The sequence below is a fragment of the Sus scrofa genome, chromosome 1 (assembly GCF_054392235.1).
Source record: "Sus scrofa isolate SSC_HxYL_T2T_F1_AM1 chromosome 1, Sscrofa_HxYL_maternal_Yorkshire_Landrace_v2.0, whole genome shotgun sequence".
Taxonomy (NCBI): domain Eukaryota; kingdom Metazoa; phylum Chordata; class Mammalia; order Artiodactyla; family Suidae; genus Sus; species Sus scrofa.
In genome coordinates this window covers 141,598,422-141,615,340 of record NC_139383.1, presented here as the reverse complement: position 1 = coordinate 141,615,340, position 16,919 = coordinate 141,598,422, and the positions used below count along the sequence as shown (strand labels likewise).

General features: G+C 37.6%; 2 protein-coding genes across 5 annotated transcripts in view; one reads left to right on the top strand and one right to left on the bottom strand.

The window, feature by feature from the left end:
- The window catches only part of RASGRP1 (RAS guanyl releasing protein 1), a 977,163-nt gene that overhangs the window by 477,822 nt on the left and 482,422 nt on the right, over positions 1 to 16,919 (bottom strand). The window lies entirely within an intron of this gene.
- LOC110261468 (uncharacterized) overlaps positions 1 to 16,919 on the top strand; it is a 321,036-nt gene that overhangs the window by 199,906 nt on the left and 104,211 nt on the right. For 3 of the 4 annotated variants that reach the window (XR_014814453.1, XR_014814452.1, XM_084974887.1), the window contains exon 2: positions 2,264 to 2,353. Coding sequence is in view for 1 of the 4 variants with exons in the window: in XM_084974887.1 (XP_084831013.1) it covers positions 2,264 to 2,353 (90 nt within the window). In the remaining 3 variants the exon portion in view is untranslated. Of the gene's footprint in view, positions 1 to 2,263; positions 2,354 to 8,108; positions 8,184 to 16,919 lie in introns of those variants that run through there. The other variant, XR_014814459.1, reaches the window with a different exon arrangement.

Sequence of the window (16,919 nt, the reverse complement as noted above, 5' to 3'; positions counted from 1 at the left end):
GCTGACTTGGCCACTGCCCTTGTGCAGCTTACAGTCTTGTGGAAGTATGCAAGAAAACAATCCAAATAATAGTTAATCACAAATTACGGTATGCTATGAGGGCAGAGGGTGCTAGGGGAGAGAATGTATATTGGGTGGTAAGAAAAGGTTTCTCTGAAGGGAAGTACATTGTATCTGAGCCCTCAAGGATAAGACTGAGTCACCTGGGGATAGCACATGTCTATTTGTAGGAACAGACAAAATGGAGGGATTAGGTGAATGAAGAACATGTACAGAGGTTTCAGGGGAAAAGGCTGCAAAAATTAGGAACTGAAATGATGTTAATATGCCTAGAGCACAGTGAAGGAGAGGTGAGTGGTATATGACATCCAGTAGAGTATCTGGCACAGTCCCATGGGCACAGTAGAGCTCAATACATTCTCACTGAAAACAAAGCTTGTAACATTTTTTTTTTCAGGAAGTTAACTTGGAGCCTAAATTTTTATTTCACCCAAGTTGCCATTCTAATGTTTCCAAGAATAGAAATTATTGTGGGGAGGGTACACAGTCCCCTGGGATAGCCAAAGACTAATGTGGAGATTGTGAATTGTATGCAGTGGAAATAAAATACTGCCAGGGAATTGGTACATTGGTTTAACCACTTTAGTTCAATAGAGTTTAACTGGGGCAGATGGTTTTAGAGAGTTGATATGGCAAAGTCTGAGGGTTTAGAAAAGAACTGCAAAAATTTCAGCACTCTTTCTTCCATGGTTTCATCAATAACTGTGTCCCTCGGGTTAAAACCAAAGCAAATAGGGCTGGTGGGGTAGGAAAAAAAAACTATTTTGCACTCTTTTAGTAATAGTATGGACCTAAATCACTGACATTTCCCTGTAAACTTTCAAGTGTGAAAGATGAGTCCAACCTCATTTTTGGTGCGGTCAAGGCCACCTCAACTCAGACTGCCTTTCAGCTACAGACAAACTGAACAATATCTAGACCATTAAGGAAACAAGTAGCATAGAGTATATGGTCACAACTCAGTTTGAGAGGAAACTGATATTGACGTAGAGGAAAATAATCAAGCCAACTCCCAAATTTAAAATATTTTCTCTCTCTGAGATTGGAGGTACTCTAGTCAAGTCTATACATCCAGCAAAACAAATAAATAAAATTCATTATCCAAGTCTTCCACTTTCTTGGGCATTATTTTATCGTCTTGGAGACCCACCTGAATGAACTGAATCAATGTAAATTAGAAACATACGAATTAAATCTCTCTCAGTCACCACATGTGATTGGAGTTTTCACAAACTAAAGGACCATGAAAAAAATATTCGTAAATGTTTTCAAAATCCACGAACCACCAGGTTGGCCCATCTCTAAAAAGTGAAGTAATGACCTTCTGAACATTATGATATCCTTCATACTTTAATGTTTAACAAAATAACTCCTGTCATCACTGTTCATAATACATAAATTATTAGGGGTAAGATTAAACACGCTGATGTGAAAATGGTGGAAGGTATTCTAATCTGGAATCCTCTTAGATTCCACCGGAGATGGTAAATTTGAAAGCCATAGGATCATATGTAACAGAGGTCTCAGCAAAACTGAGTTAGATTAAGCTAAACGAAAATTTGTTATATGAAATTAGGAAGCTCACCAGTTTCCCTGGACGACTAGAGTCAGACGGAGAGCTCCCAGACTGCACTCAGAGGGCTGCCTGTGGAAAGGTTAGACATTTTCTCCTGAAGAATCCTTGCCACCAGCAGTTTCGTCGCTCAGCTCATTGGCCGTAAAGCAGTTTTGCCGTAAAAGATAAAATAACTGATTGACGGTTTGGTTTCAATTGGTTAACAGTTTGATTTTATTTCTCTATTGATACATTACTATTTTTATGATATATGTATATTTCAGGCCTCATAATGACCTAAACAGTGAGGCGTAAGCCTGGTGGTATTAAAAGAGTGGATGGTAACAACCTCATTTATCGACCTGATAGAAAATATGGTGATAAGAAAACTTACTGGAAGTGTGAAATAAGCGTATAAAGCCAGAATGCATACTACACTAGAAAATAGCACATCAGTTTGTAAATCTTTTCAGTGAGCATCGTCATCCCTATCAGTCCTCAAAAAGCAAAGTTTGCCAAGCTATGGAGAATATAAAAGAGGGAGCCTCGGGTTCACAGCAGTCTTTGGGAGCATTAATGACAGATTCTTTAGCTAATTTGGGTAATAGCTGTTGTTCTCTCATGCCCTCTTTTCCAAATTTATTTTAGAAGCTAGAGGCAAAAGAAGAATCAACCCTTCCTATCCCTCCAAAAGATGCAGTTGTGTCGTTCCTGATGAGTACAGCTTTCTCGAAAATGGTGAGTACTTTTTCCTATTTGATAGTGGAGAATATAATGTAGACAGAATCTGAATTATGTAATTTGGTGAAATGTAAGGACTAGGCACATTCTGGAACATTTAAATATACTATCAGTTGCATTGTTATATATATGGATATAATAAACTTTATCTATATGTGTGTGTGTGTGTATATATATATATATATATATACACATATATGAAACAGTAGCATTCCTCCTTTCTTTGTTTAACTTTCAGGAAAATCTGGAAGTAACCATGACTACACATGTTTTAAATGTATTCAAGCGATTTTGTATTTTAATTTTTCACAATAAATTTTATTAATTTTTCTTGTTTGATTAATCTTGATTAGTTTGATTTCTTGTTTGATTAGTCCTATCAAATATTAGTCTATATTTTATTTATGTTTTTATCTTTTACTGCAAAATGAGCTGTGTGGCAAAATTGCTCTCAGCAAATTGCTTGCAGCAAAGATGTTTAGGAGAAAATCCCAGACAAGGCCCTAAGAAAGACACATTTGCTGCTGCCATTCAGCCCAAGCCTTCCAGACTGCAATGATGATACTTATGACTAAATGACAGAAACTTTTTAATTCTTTGCACCAAAAGGCCAGCACCTCTTCTGCCACACTTTCTGAAGGATGGATTTTGAATTCTGTTTCTTTACATGGATCAACTACAAATCAAAGACATCTATGGATGTATCTGATTGTTCTTCCTTATGTTGTTTCAACACAGTTCATAGTCTTATTCCATGTGTTAGAATATATTGACTGTTTCCATTTTAATGTTCAAAATTATCCAAATTTGGTCAGCAAAAAGCCCCTTCAGGCAGGCTCTGTGTTATTTTGACATGGGCACCTTAGATTTGGAGCATTCCCTTAATTTATGGCACAACAAGAAATTTCAAGAACACCTAAAGCTTTTATTGCCCCACAGCTATAATCAGCATTTCTCCAAGATTTACTAGTTCCTTTTAGAGAAAAATAAAATGGTGTTTAGATGGCAGGATCTAGACACTAGCATATTCATTTCTTTATTAGTGCCTCTAGTCCCTTGAAGTTGACAAAGCTATGAAATATTTATATCTATATCTATATATCTTGATACCTTTAATTCAATCCAACATTATAGAATTTTTCTTTTCCTATTCTCATTCCATTATTTTCTGTTTCTTCCCCCTCACTCTTTTGATGCTTCAGCATAGGCAGAATTACTTACTTTCTCCAAAGAGGCATATCACAGCTCAGGGTTGGGTGGAGGAATTACACTTCTGATACCATCATCCCTGGTTGGGTGATCATCTCAGGCTTGCGCCCTCAAAGCCAATCTTGACCCCTTAATCAGGGTCCTCCACCTATACTCGTTCTTAAGCTTCTCTTGATTTAGTCATTACATCCAATGTTTCCTGATTCTGATCCTTATTTCCTCTTGGCTGGACCATGTTAATAGAGTCCCATCTTGTATTCTTATCCACATTGCCTTCAATCGTATCCACATTCTAAGATACAACTGCCATGCATTCCATAGGCAAGTTGATTTCAAGTCAGAAAATACTCACTTTTCCAAAAGACTCATGTTCACACTAAGTTTAGCGTTAAATGTTTTTCTAGTCTATTCCCACCCAGCTCCTTTTAGTACATTCTATGTGTCAGCTAAAATTAATGTCTTGCTTCTTAAGCATTCTTTCTATTTTCCTTGAGTTTATCTTCTGTCTAGATTTGTGCCATATAATTTTTAAAAGTATAATTTCCCATTCTATTATGCTATTGCTCAGAAACTTTCCTTGACTTCTTATAGCCTGACAAAACCATGTATCTGTGGAAGTCATATTCACCCTTAAGTTTCACTTCAAATGCAATTCTCTCCCATCCACACCTACAGTCTTTACTGAAACCCAACTTGTAACTCACTATGAACTGTATTGAATGCCTTTAGCATTTCTTTAGCATCAAATTCATATGGTTCAATATTAAACTCACTTATTATGTCATTTAGAATTAGGCTTGCCAAAATATAACATTGGATTAAAATGTTGAAGTTTGTTTTTCTCTCATTAACAATTCAATGGGCAGTGCAGGGCTAGGAATAGCTGCTTATACCCTCAGAGACATCACAAATTCATGCTACTTCCTTGTAGAACTCTCATTCTTTTGTTATAAGATGGCAGCTATAGATTCAGTCCTTATACATGAATTCTAGGTAACAGGATGGAGGAATATGCAACAAAATGAGGGAAAAGTAATGCATTTGAGATATATTTTTTAAATAAATTCTGCAGAGGTATTATATTCACACAAGAAAATATGCACATTCTAAATTAGATAAATTTTAACAAACACTGATCAATAACACAATCAAGATTTCTGTCAACCAGAAAGTTCCCTGTTACTCTTTTGCACTCAATCAACCCAGCCTTGGCTCATATTAACAGACTAAGAGAAAAAAAAGTAAGATAATCTCGATTTACATTAAAAACTATTTGATAAAATTCAATATCCTTTTCAATAAAATTCTTATCAAATTAGGAAGAGAAGGGAACTTCCTTATCCTGATAAAGGGCATCTGTGAAAAACCTATAGCTAGCACTATATTTTATAAGACTGTATTCTTTCCCGTTACGGTCAGGAAAAATGTAGGGATGTTCACTATCACCACTTTTATTCAACAATGCAATAAAGAAAGAAAAAATAAATGAAAAGCAAACATAGTGGAAAGTAAGAAATGGCCTTTATTTGCAGAAAACATGATCATTTTATAGAAATCACTGGAATTTATTTTAAAAGCTTTTTGGATGAATAATTGAGTTTAGAAGTTAAGATAAAGGTCAATATACAGAAATAAATTGTATTTCTACAAACTGTATATTGTTTTGTCATTATTTACTCAGAAAACTTTTATGCTCCTTTCCTTCTACTCTTTTTTTGGGGGGGGATTATATATGTTAGATGTTTGATGTTGTCCCTCAGATTACTGAGTCTCTTTAGTTTTTTCTTCTTTTTTTCTCTCAATGCTTCAATTTAGACAATTTCTATTGCTGTATCTTAAGACCAAAAAAAAAAAAAAAAAAAAAGAACCTCCATATGCCATGGGAGTAGCCCAAGAAAAGGCAAAAACACCAAAAAGAAGGAAACTCTATTGCTGTATCTTCATGTTCACTGATCTTTTCCTCTGAGGCATTAATCTGCTATTAATTCTATTAAGTGAATTTTTATTTCAGATGCTCTATTTTTCATCTCTAGAAATACTTTTTATTATTGACTTATTTTTTTATTATGATCATGTCATTCTTTAAGAAATATTGATCATAGGTATAATAGCTTATTTAAAATTATTATTTTTCAATTTCATCATCTATGTCATTTCTGGTTCTATTTTCTCCTATTTTGGGATAAAAATTTGTTTGTAGAAAGTTTTTTTTACAATATTGAGTGTTTCATATATTTTCTTCCTTTAAAGAGTGTTAAAGTATTCTTGTTAGGCAAAGCTTGAATTTTAAAGCTTGTTTTTAAGCTTTCTGGGAGTTGGTTTAGAGTGCTCTTTACTCTCAGACTAATTTGGCCATATTACCAAACCATGACCCTCTGGGTTCTCTTATTGAGTTCCCTGAGGGTTAAATGAGGTTTCTCTGCTCAAGCTGGAAAGAGTTTGAATATTTTTCTTGTTCAAGCTCAAGGAGTTTTTCAGCTTATGGCTCCCAGTAATTATTTTCCCAGCAACTGCTTTTTTTTGGAGATTCACTGTATAGTTTAATGGGACCTTTATGCATGTTTCTCTGCACAGATGATTCCTCTCCAATATTCTGTCCTACAGATTCTGGTTGCCTCTCAGCCTCACCCAAATCCATTATTTGTCTTTTAAGCTCAGTAAGCTTTCATGTGCTCTGCTTGGGGTCTTCCCTCTGGGCCATCTTTTACAAGGAGAAAACAGGCTAATAGCAGGCTTTTCCTTTTCTCATAATCACAGTCTTATTGTCTCAATGTCTGAAAGAGTTGTTTAATATATTTTATTTTGTTTTGCAGTTGCTTATGGTAAGTAGACTGGTCCTGTACCAGTCAGAGGCATAAAGCAACTAAAATGTATTTTAAAGAAAGTTATTTCTCTTCTTTTTACCACTCAGAACTCCTTACCTACAAAAGGGACTAGAAAAATAGCTTTTTTTCCTGAGTGGTTATATGCTTAGCAAAAAAATCAGATTTTGAGAAAGAGAGAGTATGGAGTTCCCATGGTGGCTCAGTAGAAATGAACCCGATTAATATCCATGAAGATGTGGGTTCAATCCCTGGCCTTGCTCAGTGGGTTAAGGATATGGCATTGCTGCAAGCTGTGGTGTAGGTCAAAGCACAGACATGGCCCAGATACTGCATTGCTGTCACTGTGATGTAGGCAGGCAGCTGTAGTTCTGATTTGACCCCTAGCCTTGGAACTTCCATATGCTACGGACATGGCCCTAAAAAAAAGAAAGAAAAAAAAAAAAGATTGAGCATCATATCTGCCCTAATTGTATATTTAGTTCACTTTCTATTATAGTAGCTCCCTGAGTGAGGGTCAGAGCCTTCCTCATCTCAGCAGCAGGGCTCAAGAAAAATAAAAAAAAGAACATGGTCCTGAACACAGAACTCATTATTATCCAAACTGAAAAGAAAATTAGGCTTGAGTAAAGAAGACAATGTATTCTGGGAGGTGACAACCTTGAGGAAAAGTGGACGTTACCTTGGTGCTCCTAACGCAGTAACTCATAGATTATTTAAGAACTCTGTTGAGGAGTTAGAAAACTACAGAAGCCTTGTTGTTCCTCTTACCTCAAGTATCCTTCTCCTGTCACCCATATCACTTCTTTTAAAACTCAGATCATAATCCAGAAAAAGAAAGACAAACACCATATGATATCACTTGTATGTGGAATCTAAAACATGATACAAATGAACTTATAAAACAGAAACAGACTCTTAGACATAGTAAACAAATTTATGGTTGGAAAGAGGGTAGGGGAGAGATAAATTAGTAATTTGGGACTAGCAGATAAAAACTACTATATATAAAATAAATAAACAACAAAATTCTACTATACAGCAAAGGGAACTATATTCAATACCCTGTAAGAAGCCTTAATGGAAATGAATATAAAATATACATATATATATCACTTTGCTGTACACTCCAAATGAATACAGCACTGTAAATCAACTACACTTCAATTAAAAAAAAAAAGAATCAAAAGAAAAGCAAACGAAAACAAAAAACATAATCAAACTACTAAATGAAGCCTTTTTTGGAATTCCCATCATGGCACAGTGGAAACAAATCCAACTAGGAACCACAAAGTTGCAGATTCGATCCCTGGCCTTGCTCAGTGGGTTAAGGATCCCATGTTGCCATGAGCTGTGGTGTGGGTCACAGATGCAGCTCGGATCTAATGTTACTGTGGCTGTGGATGTGGCTGTGGCTGTGGCTGTGGCTAGCAGCTGTAGCTCCCATTAGACCCCTAGCCTGTGAACCTCCACATGCAGTGGGTGCAGCCCTAAAAAGCACACACAAAATAATAATAAAATAAATACATGCAGCCTTTTCTGACCACCACGCCTAGGGAAAATAGGTCCTTTATAGCATGATCTCTGTTAAATTCTTAAAGCATTTGATTATTCATATAGTTTATTTCTACCCTCAAGTTAGAATCAATTTGAAATGGCAAAATAAATTAAAAATTCATTGATTTCTGTTACTCTTTGCTTTCCTTATAACCCTGCCACAGTGAGCAATGAACATGTTAAGTAAGAACACTGTTCCTTGATCTGATGTTCAAAATCTGACTGGAAGCCATTTGAGGGTAAGTTCAGACCTCAAGAGAACAAGCATGTGGCATCACCTGTCTTCTGACCACTGGGGCTGGTAGGGCTTCTTTCTTGGGGAGGCAGTCCTGGGCTACTCTTGCAAAGCAGGCAAATACACACTATCACTACAACCCTAACTCGTTTTTTTTTTTCCTTCACCTATCACCATAAAACATACAGTATATTATAAGCATTTATTTTCTTTATTGTCTATCTCTTTTCCATTCAAGTAAGTGTTGGGATTTTTGCTCTTCTTTGCCACTGCTATATTCCCAGTGCATAAACATTTGTGGAGGGAAAGAATGGGAGAAGGTAACAAAGGAAGTGTGAGTATACCATGGAAGAAACTAAGATGAGATCTGAAAGTGTGGTGAGGCATTTGCCATCCTCTAAGTGACAAAGGGGGTTATATTGGATAAGAGGATTTGGATAGCTCTTTAAGGGTCATGTAAAAGAGATGGTGAAATATTAAGGGGTAGTTCAAAGTTTTTCTCTATCCTATTTGAATAATTCAGCCAATTCATATTTTGAGTTTGCAGGAGAATCTTTTTTTTTTTTTTTTTTTTTTTTTTTTTTTTTTTTTGTCTTTTGTCTTTTTGTCTTTTGTTGTTGTTGTTGTTGCTATTTCTTGGGCTGCTCCCGCGGCATATGGAGGTTCCCAGGCTAGGGGTTGAATCGGAGCTGTAGCCACCGGCCTACGCCAGAGGCACAGCAACGCAGGATCCGAGCCACGTCTGCAACCTACACCACAGCTCACGGCAACGCCGGATCGTTAACCCACTGAGCAGGGGCAGGGACCGAACCCGCAACCTCATGGTTCCTAGTCGGATTCGTTAACCACTGCGCCACGACGGGAACTCCAGGAGAATCTTTTAATAGTCAAAGCAGAAAATGACCAAATCATATAAAATTGTATGAAGTGAGACAAGAATGGATTTGTAATTAAAACAAACAAAAAAAAAGAAATGCATGTTATACTTTTACTTAGTTTCCAATCAATGAATGTAGTTGTCTTTTATATATAAAGCAAATTTTCAGTTGCCACGAGTCCTATAAAAACAATATTTTTAATGACTGGTTCCTGCCCCTGTTTTTTCCTGTCTTATGATTTAAAAATGGGTGTTTTATTTTCTTCTCCTTTTCACATTTAGTCTGGAATCCCTTCTTCATTCCTTGGCCTCCATTTCAGCACCAAGGGGCTCATTATTGCAAAGTTAAAAAGCCATAAGCAAGGGAAGTTCATAAAGCAAACTGCAACAGAGGCGCGCTATCATCTTACTGTCATAACCACTCTGAATTGCCGGGTGGCACCAGAAAGCTCACTGGCACCTTGGTATATGGCAATGGGAACCTGGTAATTTGGATAGATTAAAAGTTGGTATGGAATTGCCATTAGGCTTTCATCCAGTTCTGGGATGTGTGTATGTGTGGTGTGGTGTGCAAAGGCAGGGAAGGGGAAGGGAGTAAGAGAAGAAGAGAAGAGAGAAGCATGCTAAATCAATCCTAGGCTCTGCTAACTTTATGTTTTGATTATAAATGACTTGGAGGGGTCATGGTTCCAACTCTGTGACTTTTCTCTTTCCATAGATCTCAGTATATTGCTGGCACCTCTCTTTTGCTGAAACGTACCAACTTGATTGATTGATTGGCTTTGCCCACCCTACTTCTTTATCCAAGAAGTATTCCAGAACAAAGAGGGGGACTCAAATTTCCCAACACATACAGCTTTCAAAAACCAAAAATATGAAAAAAATGAGCAAATGAGAAATGGAGGTTGAGGTCAAGAGGAAAGAGATGGGTCAAAGAGGTGGTAGACCTTTCCTTCATTATGACTTTGATTCAGATATGTGCCCCGACATGCTTTCAGTTTGAAACCAGAATCTTAGCATGTAACATAACTTCTGAGAGTGCGTGGTCATCTAGGGCAAGAGGTCAACCAGTTTAGCAACATTGAACCGCTCCTTGAAGAAGGCACAGGTTGACAATGTGGGAAAACATGGTGCCCAAATTTTCTCAACAGTCCTCAAATATAAGTTCAGATTAGGTGGCTGACCTTGTAACCAGGTCTCAGGGCAGCTGAATGTTGTCTGTGAATTCAAAAGCTGAAATTTATAGAGCCCAGTGAGCTGAAAATTATAGGGCACTGTGCCCTACAGCAGACTTAGTTTCATGTTTATTTAGAAATTTGTGATTTCAAATTTAGCTAAGAATAAAAGATTCTTTACAAGATCATAGTGATTTGTTCCTTTCATTTTCTTGGTGACAAGCTTCTCATGGTTGGCAAATAGAGTAATGCTTTGTGATTTAGCTACAGAAACCTATGGACCAGACGGGTGGGGTATTAACAACATACACATCCAGTGACTCCCAACACCAAAGGGCATGTATATCTTATCTTTGCAAGGAGTACATGAAGGTCCAGGAGCAAAGAACCCTAGATTTCAAAAACTCCATGACCTTCTGCCTACGTGCTGGCTGTCCCTGGGATAGGGTAGAGAAGGGACACTTTTTCCTTGGTCTCTTCTGACCTCAGCTGTGGAAGTCTCTGATGTCTTTTCCTGGCCAGCTTCCTCTTCCATCTGGGTCCATCACTGCATTTTTGCATGCCAGTTCAATGACTCCATCAGGCCTGCAATAACACTCAGTCACTCTCTCTTGTATTGGAAAACAAGAGAAAGCTCAACCTTGTCTGGGCTTAGGCAATAAAAACATTTTAGCATTGCAAATGAATTACCTAAATGTGTTGGGAAATATTTTACTTTCTAGTTAAATGCTAAGGATTGTACCACAAGGATGTGAAATGTGCATGGCCAGGGAGGGTAGGAATATAATCCCAAAGAACAGGTGATAGAAGGAAGGATGGTGGTGTTTACCACATACTAGGCTCTGGCTTTGGGTGATATCTGCCACAATCTGCCATCAACATGGGGCTCCAGGAGAAAGCAGAGCCTTTAGCCAGCCTTATACAACCTTGCTTTCTGGCCTCAAGATTGATGAGGAGGAGTAAGAATTTGTCTAACCCTGAGCCTTAATGATGAACACATCAGACATACTCTAAAATGCCGTGGGTTATGCCATTTGCACTAATGAGCCCGAGCCGCGTATCCATTTACCCTGGTAAAATAGGAAGGATTATCTTTTCCTTTCTCCTCCTCTGATTCTTGTTACAGCTCTCCTTCTCACAACCTGCTCTATTCACTTCAAGGTTTGCTGTAAGGATCAGGAGCCGATAGTGACAATGATAATAACAACAAGAGCTGCCATCTATTGTGTACATTTTGTGTGCCAGACACTAACATTTCCACTTCAGTCCTCAAATATGCTTAGGATGAGAGCACTGTTATCTTCACTTACCCAGAAGGAAACAGAATGAGAAAAGTTAAGAACTTATTCACAAAACAGAAACAGACTCAAAGATTTGGAAACCAATTTTATGGTTACCAAAGGAGAAACATTGGGAGGAGGGATTCAACGGGAGGTTGGGATTGACATGTACACACTACTATATGTGGAATGGATGAGTAACAATGACCTACTGTATAGCACAGGGAAATGTACTCAATGGTCTGTAGTGACGTATCTGGGAAAAGAATCTGAAAAGGAATGGATAAATGTGTATGCATAAATGCTTCACTTTGCTGTACACCTGAAATTAATACATTATAAATCAACTATACATTAATGAAATGTTTAAAAAAGAAGAAAAAAAAGAAATTACTAGGAAAATAAAGCCAGCAGTGGTGGGCATCTCTAAAGGCCATGCCCATACTAACTAAGCTACATTACTTCTTTTAATTGGTAAAGCATTATAAAGATGGTTGGTATTGGTTACGGCTATTAAGCCCTTTGCAACCCTAATCCTGCAGTTGCAGATTCTTCTTGATGCCCTGGAATATACCTGAGCCAGGATGTTTAGTGGAAGATACTTAACAGGATGGATGGCAGGCCATGGGGATACCTCTGACAGTAATCTATGAATTCTTCATTTAGCTCCCCTGACTTCTAAATTCCCAGTGGGACTTAAAGAGAAAAGGAAGTGCCCACTAACAGTTGTTAATTCTCCTTTTAACACTTTCTAGTATCTCACCCTTTGATGGCAAGTATTTTAGCTCAAATAATAATAACATAAATTTTACACAGAGGACTTTCGAGTTTACAAAAAGTTCTTTCATATTCACATTTAAACTTCCATCCAACTTGCAAGCTAAGAATTATTATGCCAATTCTATAAATGAAAAAAATATGTTCAACAGGCAAAAATTGTATCCCAAAAGTATGTAAGTGTTTTCCAATTATAAAAATTTCTTATAATTTAGGTGGCTTACATATCCCAGTTTGCCTGGTTGCACCAGCACAAGTCTCTCTCAAAAGTACCCTAGTTTGAGGGCTAAGCTTATACGGTCAATCAAAAATTCAATCCTAAAGCATAGTGTCAAATGCAGAATTTCACTTGCAACCAGTAAGTTTTGATAACTCAGTGATATATGCATTGGGCCATCAGGGACAGAGCTGTGCTTCTCTTGCATAAGATTAACTCCTTAGGCAAGGTGGATATGTGGGGCACCAAAATTTTTTTTTAAAACTCTTCCCACCTGTAAGTGAAAGCTTCTGGGTCAATCACTCAGTGTTTGTTTCCCAGCCCCAGCTGTGCATTAGAATCACTGATGCCTTTTAAAATCAGGGTTACCTGGGTTCTACCAGGGACTAGTTAAGCTAGGATTTCAGGGGTGAAGCATAGGAAATGGCATTTTTCAAAAGCTCTCTATACAGTTTTTGTTTGTTTGTTTTGTTTTTAGATAAATTTTTACTGGAGTATAGTTGACTTAGAAAGTTATGTTAGTTTCAGGTGTACAGCAAAGTGAATCAGTTATACATACACATATATCCATTCCTTTTCAGATTCTTTTCCCATATAGGTTATTACTCAGCATTGAGTGGATTACCCTGTGCTCTACAGTATGTCATTGCTATTTATCTTATATATAGTAGTGTGTATATGCCAATCCCAACATCTTATTTTATCACCCACCACCACTTCTCCTTTGGTAACCATAGATTTGGTTTCAAAATCGCTTAGTCTGTTTCTATTTTGTAAGTTCTTCTGTATAATTTTCGTTAGATTCCACATATTAGTGACCTCATATGATATTTGTCTTTTTCTGTCTGATTTACTTTACATAGTATAATAATTTTAGGTCCATCGATATTGCTGCAAATGGCATTATTTCATTCTTTTTATGGCTGGGTAGTATTCCATTGCATATATGTATCAAATCTTCTTTATGCAATCCTCTGTTGATGGACATTTAGGTTGCTTTCCATGCCTTGGCTATTGTGGAATAGTGCTGCAATGTACCTTGGGGTGCATATATCTTTTTATTTTTAACTCAATGAATTTTATTACATTTATAGTTATACAACAGTCATCACAACCCAACTTTATAACATTTCCATCCATGTATCTTTTTGAATTATGTTTTTTCCAGATATATACCCAGGAGTTGGATTGCTAGATCATATAACAGTTCTATATTTAGCTTTTAAGGAACCTCCCCACTCTTCTCCATAGTGGTTGCACTAGCTTACATTCCTACAAACAGTGTAGGAGGGTTCCCTTTTCTCCTCACCTCTCCAGTATTTATTGTTTGTAGATTTTTTGATAATGGCCATTCTGACTGCTATGCCATGATACCTCACTGTAGTTTTGATTAGCATTTCTCTAGTAATTAGCGATGTTGAGCATCTTTTCATGTGATTTTTGGCCATCTGTATATCTCTAAACAGAGCTTTTGACAATGCAGCCACAAGTGATGATTTGCAACATGTGAACAAGCAAATGTATAATGGTGAAATATATTAGATGCATGACAGCACTATGAGAAAGATCCAAGTCTGGAGGGGGATGTTACTAAGAAATTGAAGAAAAAACTATTGTTGGCTACCTCTCCTATCTTATGAAATTCATACATGTTTATCTTGACTTAATGAAGTGTGCTATTACTAAAAAAAAAGTGGTTTGTTTTGTTGAACAGATACTGTCTGGTCTTCAATTCTAATGCCTGTTTCTCTCTCTTTCTCACTTTAGATCCTTTGAAACCTCTTGTTTACTGTGTGCATGTGTGTGTGTGGGGGGGTAGATTTATTTAGAAGGAATTATATATGAAGCAAAAATTGTATCTGTTAGCCTCATGTCTTCTAACTGAGAAAACCTCTTTTATTATTTGACTTATTTCCAAATATGCTCACTGAGAAAGGCAGAAGTACCTCATTGTGCAGAGAAAGACATGGGGTCACAGAGAGGTTAGGGCTGAGCTGTGGGTCTTTCAGCAAAGCAGTCTAGACCTTGAATGAGCAGTCAAAATTTCTAAGCATTTCTCTAATGCTCTGTGAAAATTCAGGCATGATGAGAAAGAAGTTTCACTATTTTCCCAATTCACAAGAGTATTTTTAAAATAGAGTATTATTAGACCTATTTTATGGTTATTTATTGCAATAAATGTTACTTTCCTTTGAAATGCACTAAATCATATCCTAATTTTTTTGCTATAATTTTTCCATGAAAAGAAAATAACATTTCAGTTGATGCAATTTCAATGTGCTGGGGGCTCAGTCTCCTGTTTCAGGCCCAGTCCAGAACCGGTGCCTGGGGATGCAGGCCAGGCCAGGGACTTGTTCTTTCTTGATGAAAATCACTACAGTGTAGAATGGCTGAATTCTTTGCTAACAGCTCCAAGGAACTCAAATTCTTTCCCTTAGTTTTTTTTTTCTGCATAAATAATATTTAGTTCATCCTAAGATTCTATCCCAAGAGGTCATTTCTGAGCATTTCCCCAAGCTGTAACCCTCTCCAAACTCCAGTTTTAAGTCTAATTCTTCAATCTCTCCTCCTTCTTCCACAATGATTTGCCCTCATTTTCTTTTGGGAAAGCATGACACAAAGAAATGAGCAAGGGGCTTTAAATACTATATATTCAAGAGATGCTTTATCCCCATACCAACCCACTATATCAGTCATTGGTGGGTAGAGGAGAAGGGAAGGAGGCACAAGATGTCCAGGCAGAAACTTTTATTCATCATAAGTCAGCCACGGTAAGAGTAGTGGAAAGAGGTGAGGAACAGGACTGCTGGATTCCTTCTTTTATGGCACTGATTATTCAGGTTCAGGCAAAGCAGTAGACTCAGGGCTATTCCTTAGACTCAGAGTCTGGGGCCTTAGCCTAAGCAGAATAATGTATAATATTATTTCAAACAGGGGTAGGAAAATAACCTTCAGAATTAGTTCCCTCAGACTGGTGGACCAGCAGAAACAAAAATTAAATCTAAAGAGGGTCCTCAGGAGCCACAATTCCTGCCCATGTTTCTCTCTAGGAATCCTTAGTGGCCTCACACTGAATAGCAGAAGAAGTGATTTCCCCCTTAGAAACCATCACAGAGATCTTGCCAGGTTATTGAGAATTAAGTCCCCAAGCACTTAAGAGCAGATCTAAGTCACTGAAAGTTCCAAATGGTATAAAAATGTTGGGAAAACTTGTCAAGATGTTGATATCCTCATGAAATTGAACACAACCTCAAAAATGATTGGACCTAAAATAATGTTTGTTTAAAAAAAAACTGGGAAATAGAAGTAGGGTGGGCATTGGAGTCTGGGGAAGAAGGCTGAAAGATGAAGTAATTATAAAGTTTGTTGTGAAATACTTGCTGAGTTCACCTGGTAAATCTAGACGGAATTCCCAAAGGAAGACAGCTAGGTGAATATATTTGAGCCATCTATGAAATTATAGGAATGACCCTCAGTTAAAAAGAAATGAAAGACTAATCTGAGAATAACCATGAAGGATGCTGAAGTGAAAGCCAGAGAGCCATCAGCATACTAGATTTAATTTGATGGAGATTTTGTATTCTTTATGTGTGTGCCTCTCTTCTTTATATACCCCTCAGGGGCTGGGACTGTTCACCTTTATGCTTGGCACATAATAGCAGCTTAATAAATGGTTGTAAAATAAATAAATACATGAATAGATGAAGGATGAGGCTATGAATGAAGTCATAAATGAAGGTGTTTACTGTAAGTGTCATTGCAAGCAGAACTTGGCTATGAGTTTGGACTGTTATTTGCGACCTCTCAACTTCCCCTGCCCAACCATACAGCTCAGGGTGATATTTCAGAGCATTTTGCCACCAGCAAATGATGCTCGCCTTTGGTCTTTTAAAGGAAGACTGCAGTTCGCAGTTATATTGACTTTAAATTTAGCAGCATTGGGCAAGAATAGAAATGTTCTAATCCTGTCTCCTCCTACGGAATGTGAATTGTGGTCAGAGTAATATGTTTTTGCCTCCTGTGATTTAGATCAAATTTCACAGGCCAGACAGGGCGTAGGGAGCCAGGCTATAGCAGCCGTTCTCCCTGGTAAACAGTATCACACCTCCCTTGGATGGCCCAGGGCACCATGTGTGCCCTGGCATTAGAGACACCTCGCCAGGGCTTGTCTGTTCTCCCTTCCTTGTTTCTTTGCCCAGTGTTCATGTGGAGCTTGGCTTCCTATACTTAGAACTGGGCAGTGCAGCGATGGGCAGGTGTTAGAGGTAGACACATGTGTGCCCAGAGAAGGCTGCCCCAGAAAAACACACTCAGGGCCTGGATGTAACTCAGAGTTTCAGGTCTCCACTTCTCATAAGAAAAAAGGTCACTAGCTCTAAAACTTCCACTGGGAAAGGTTGAGTGCCTGGCCTAG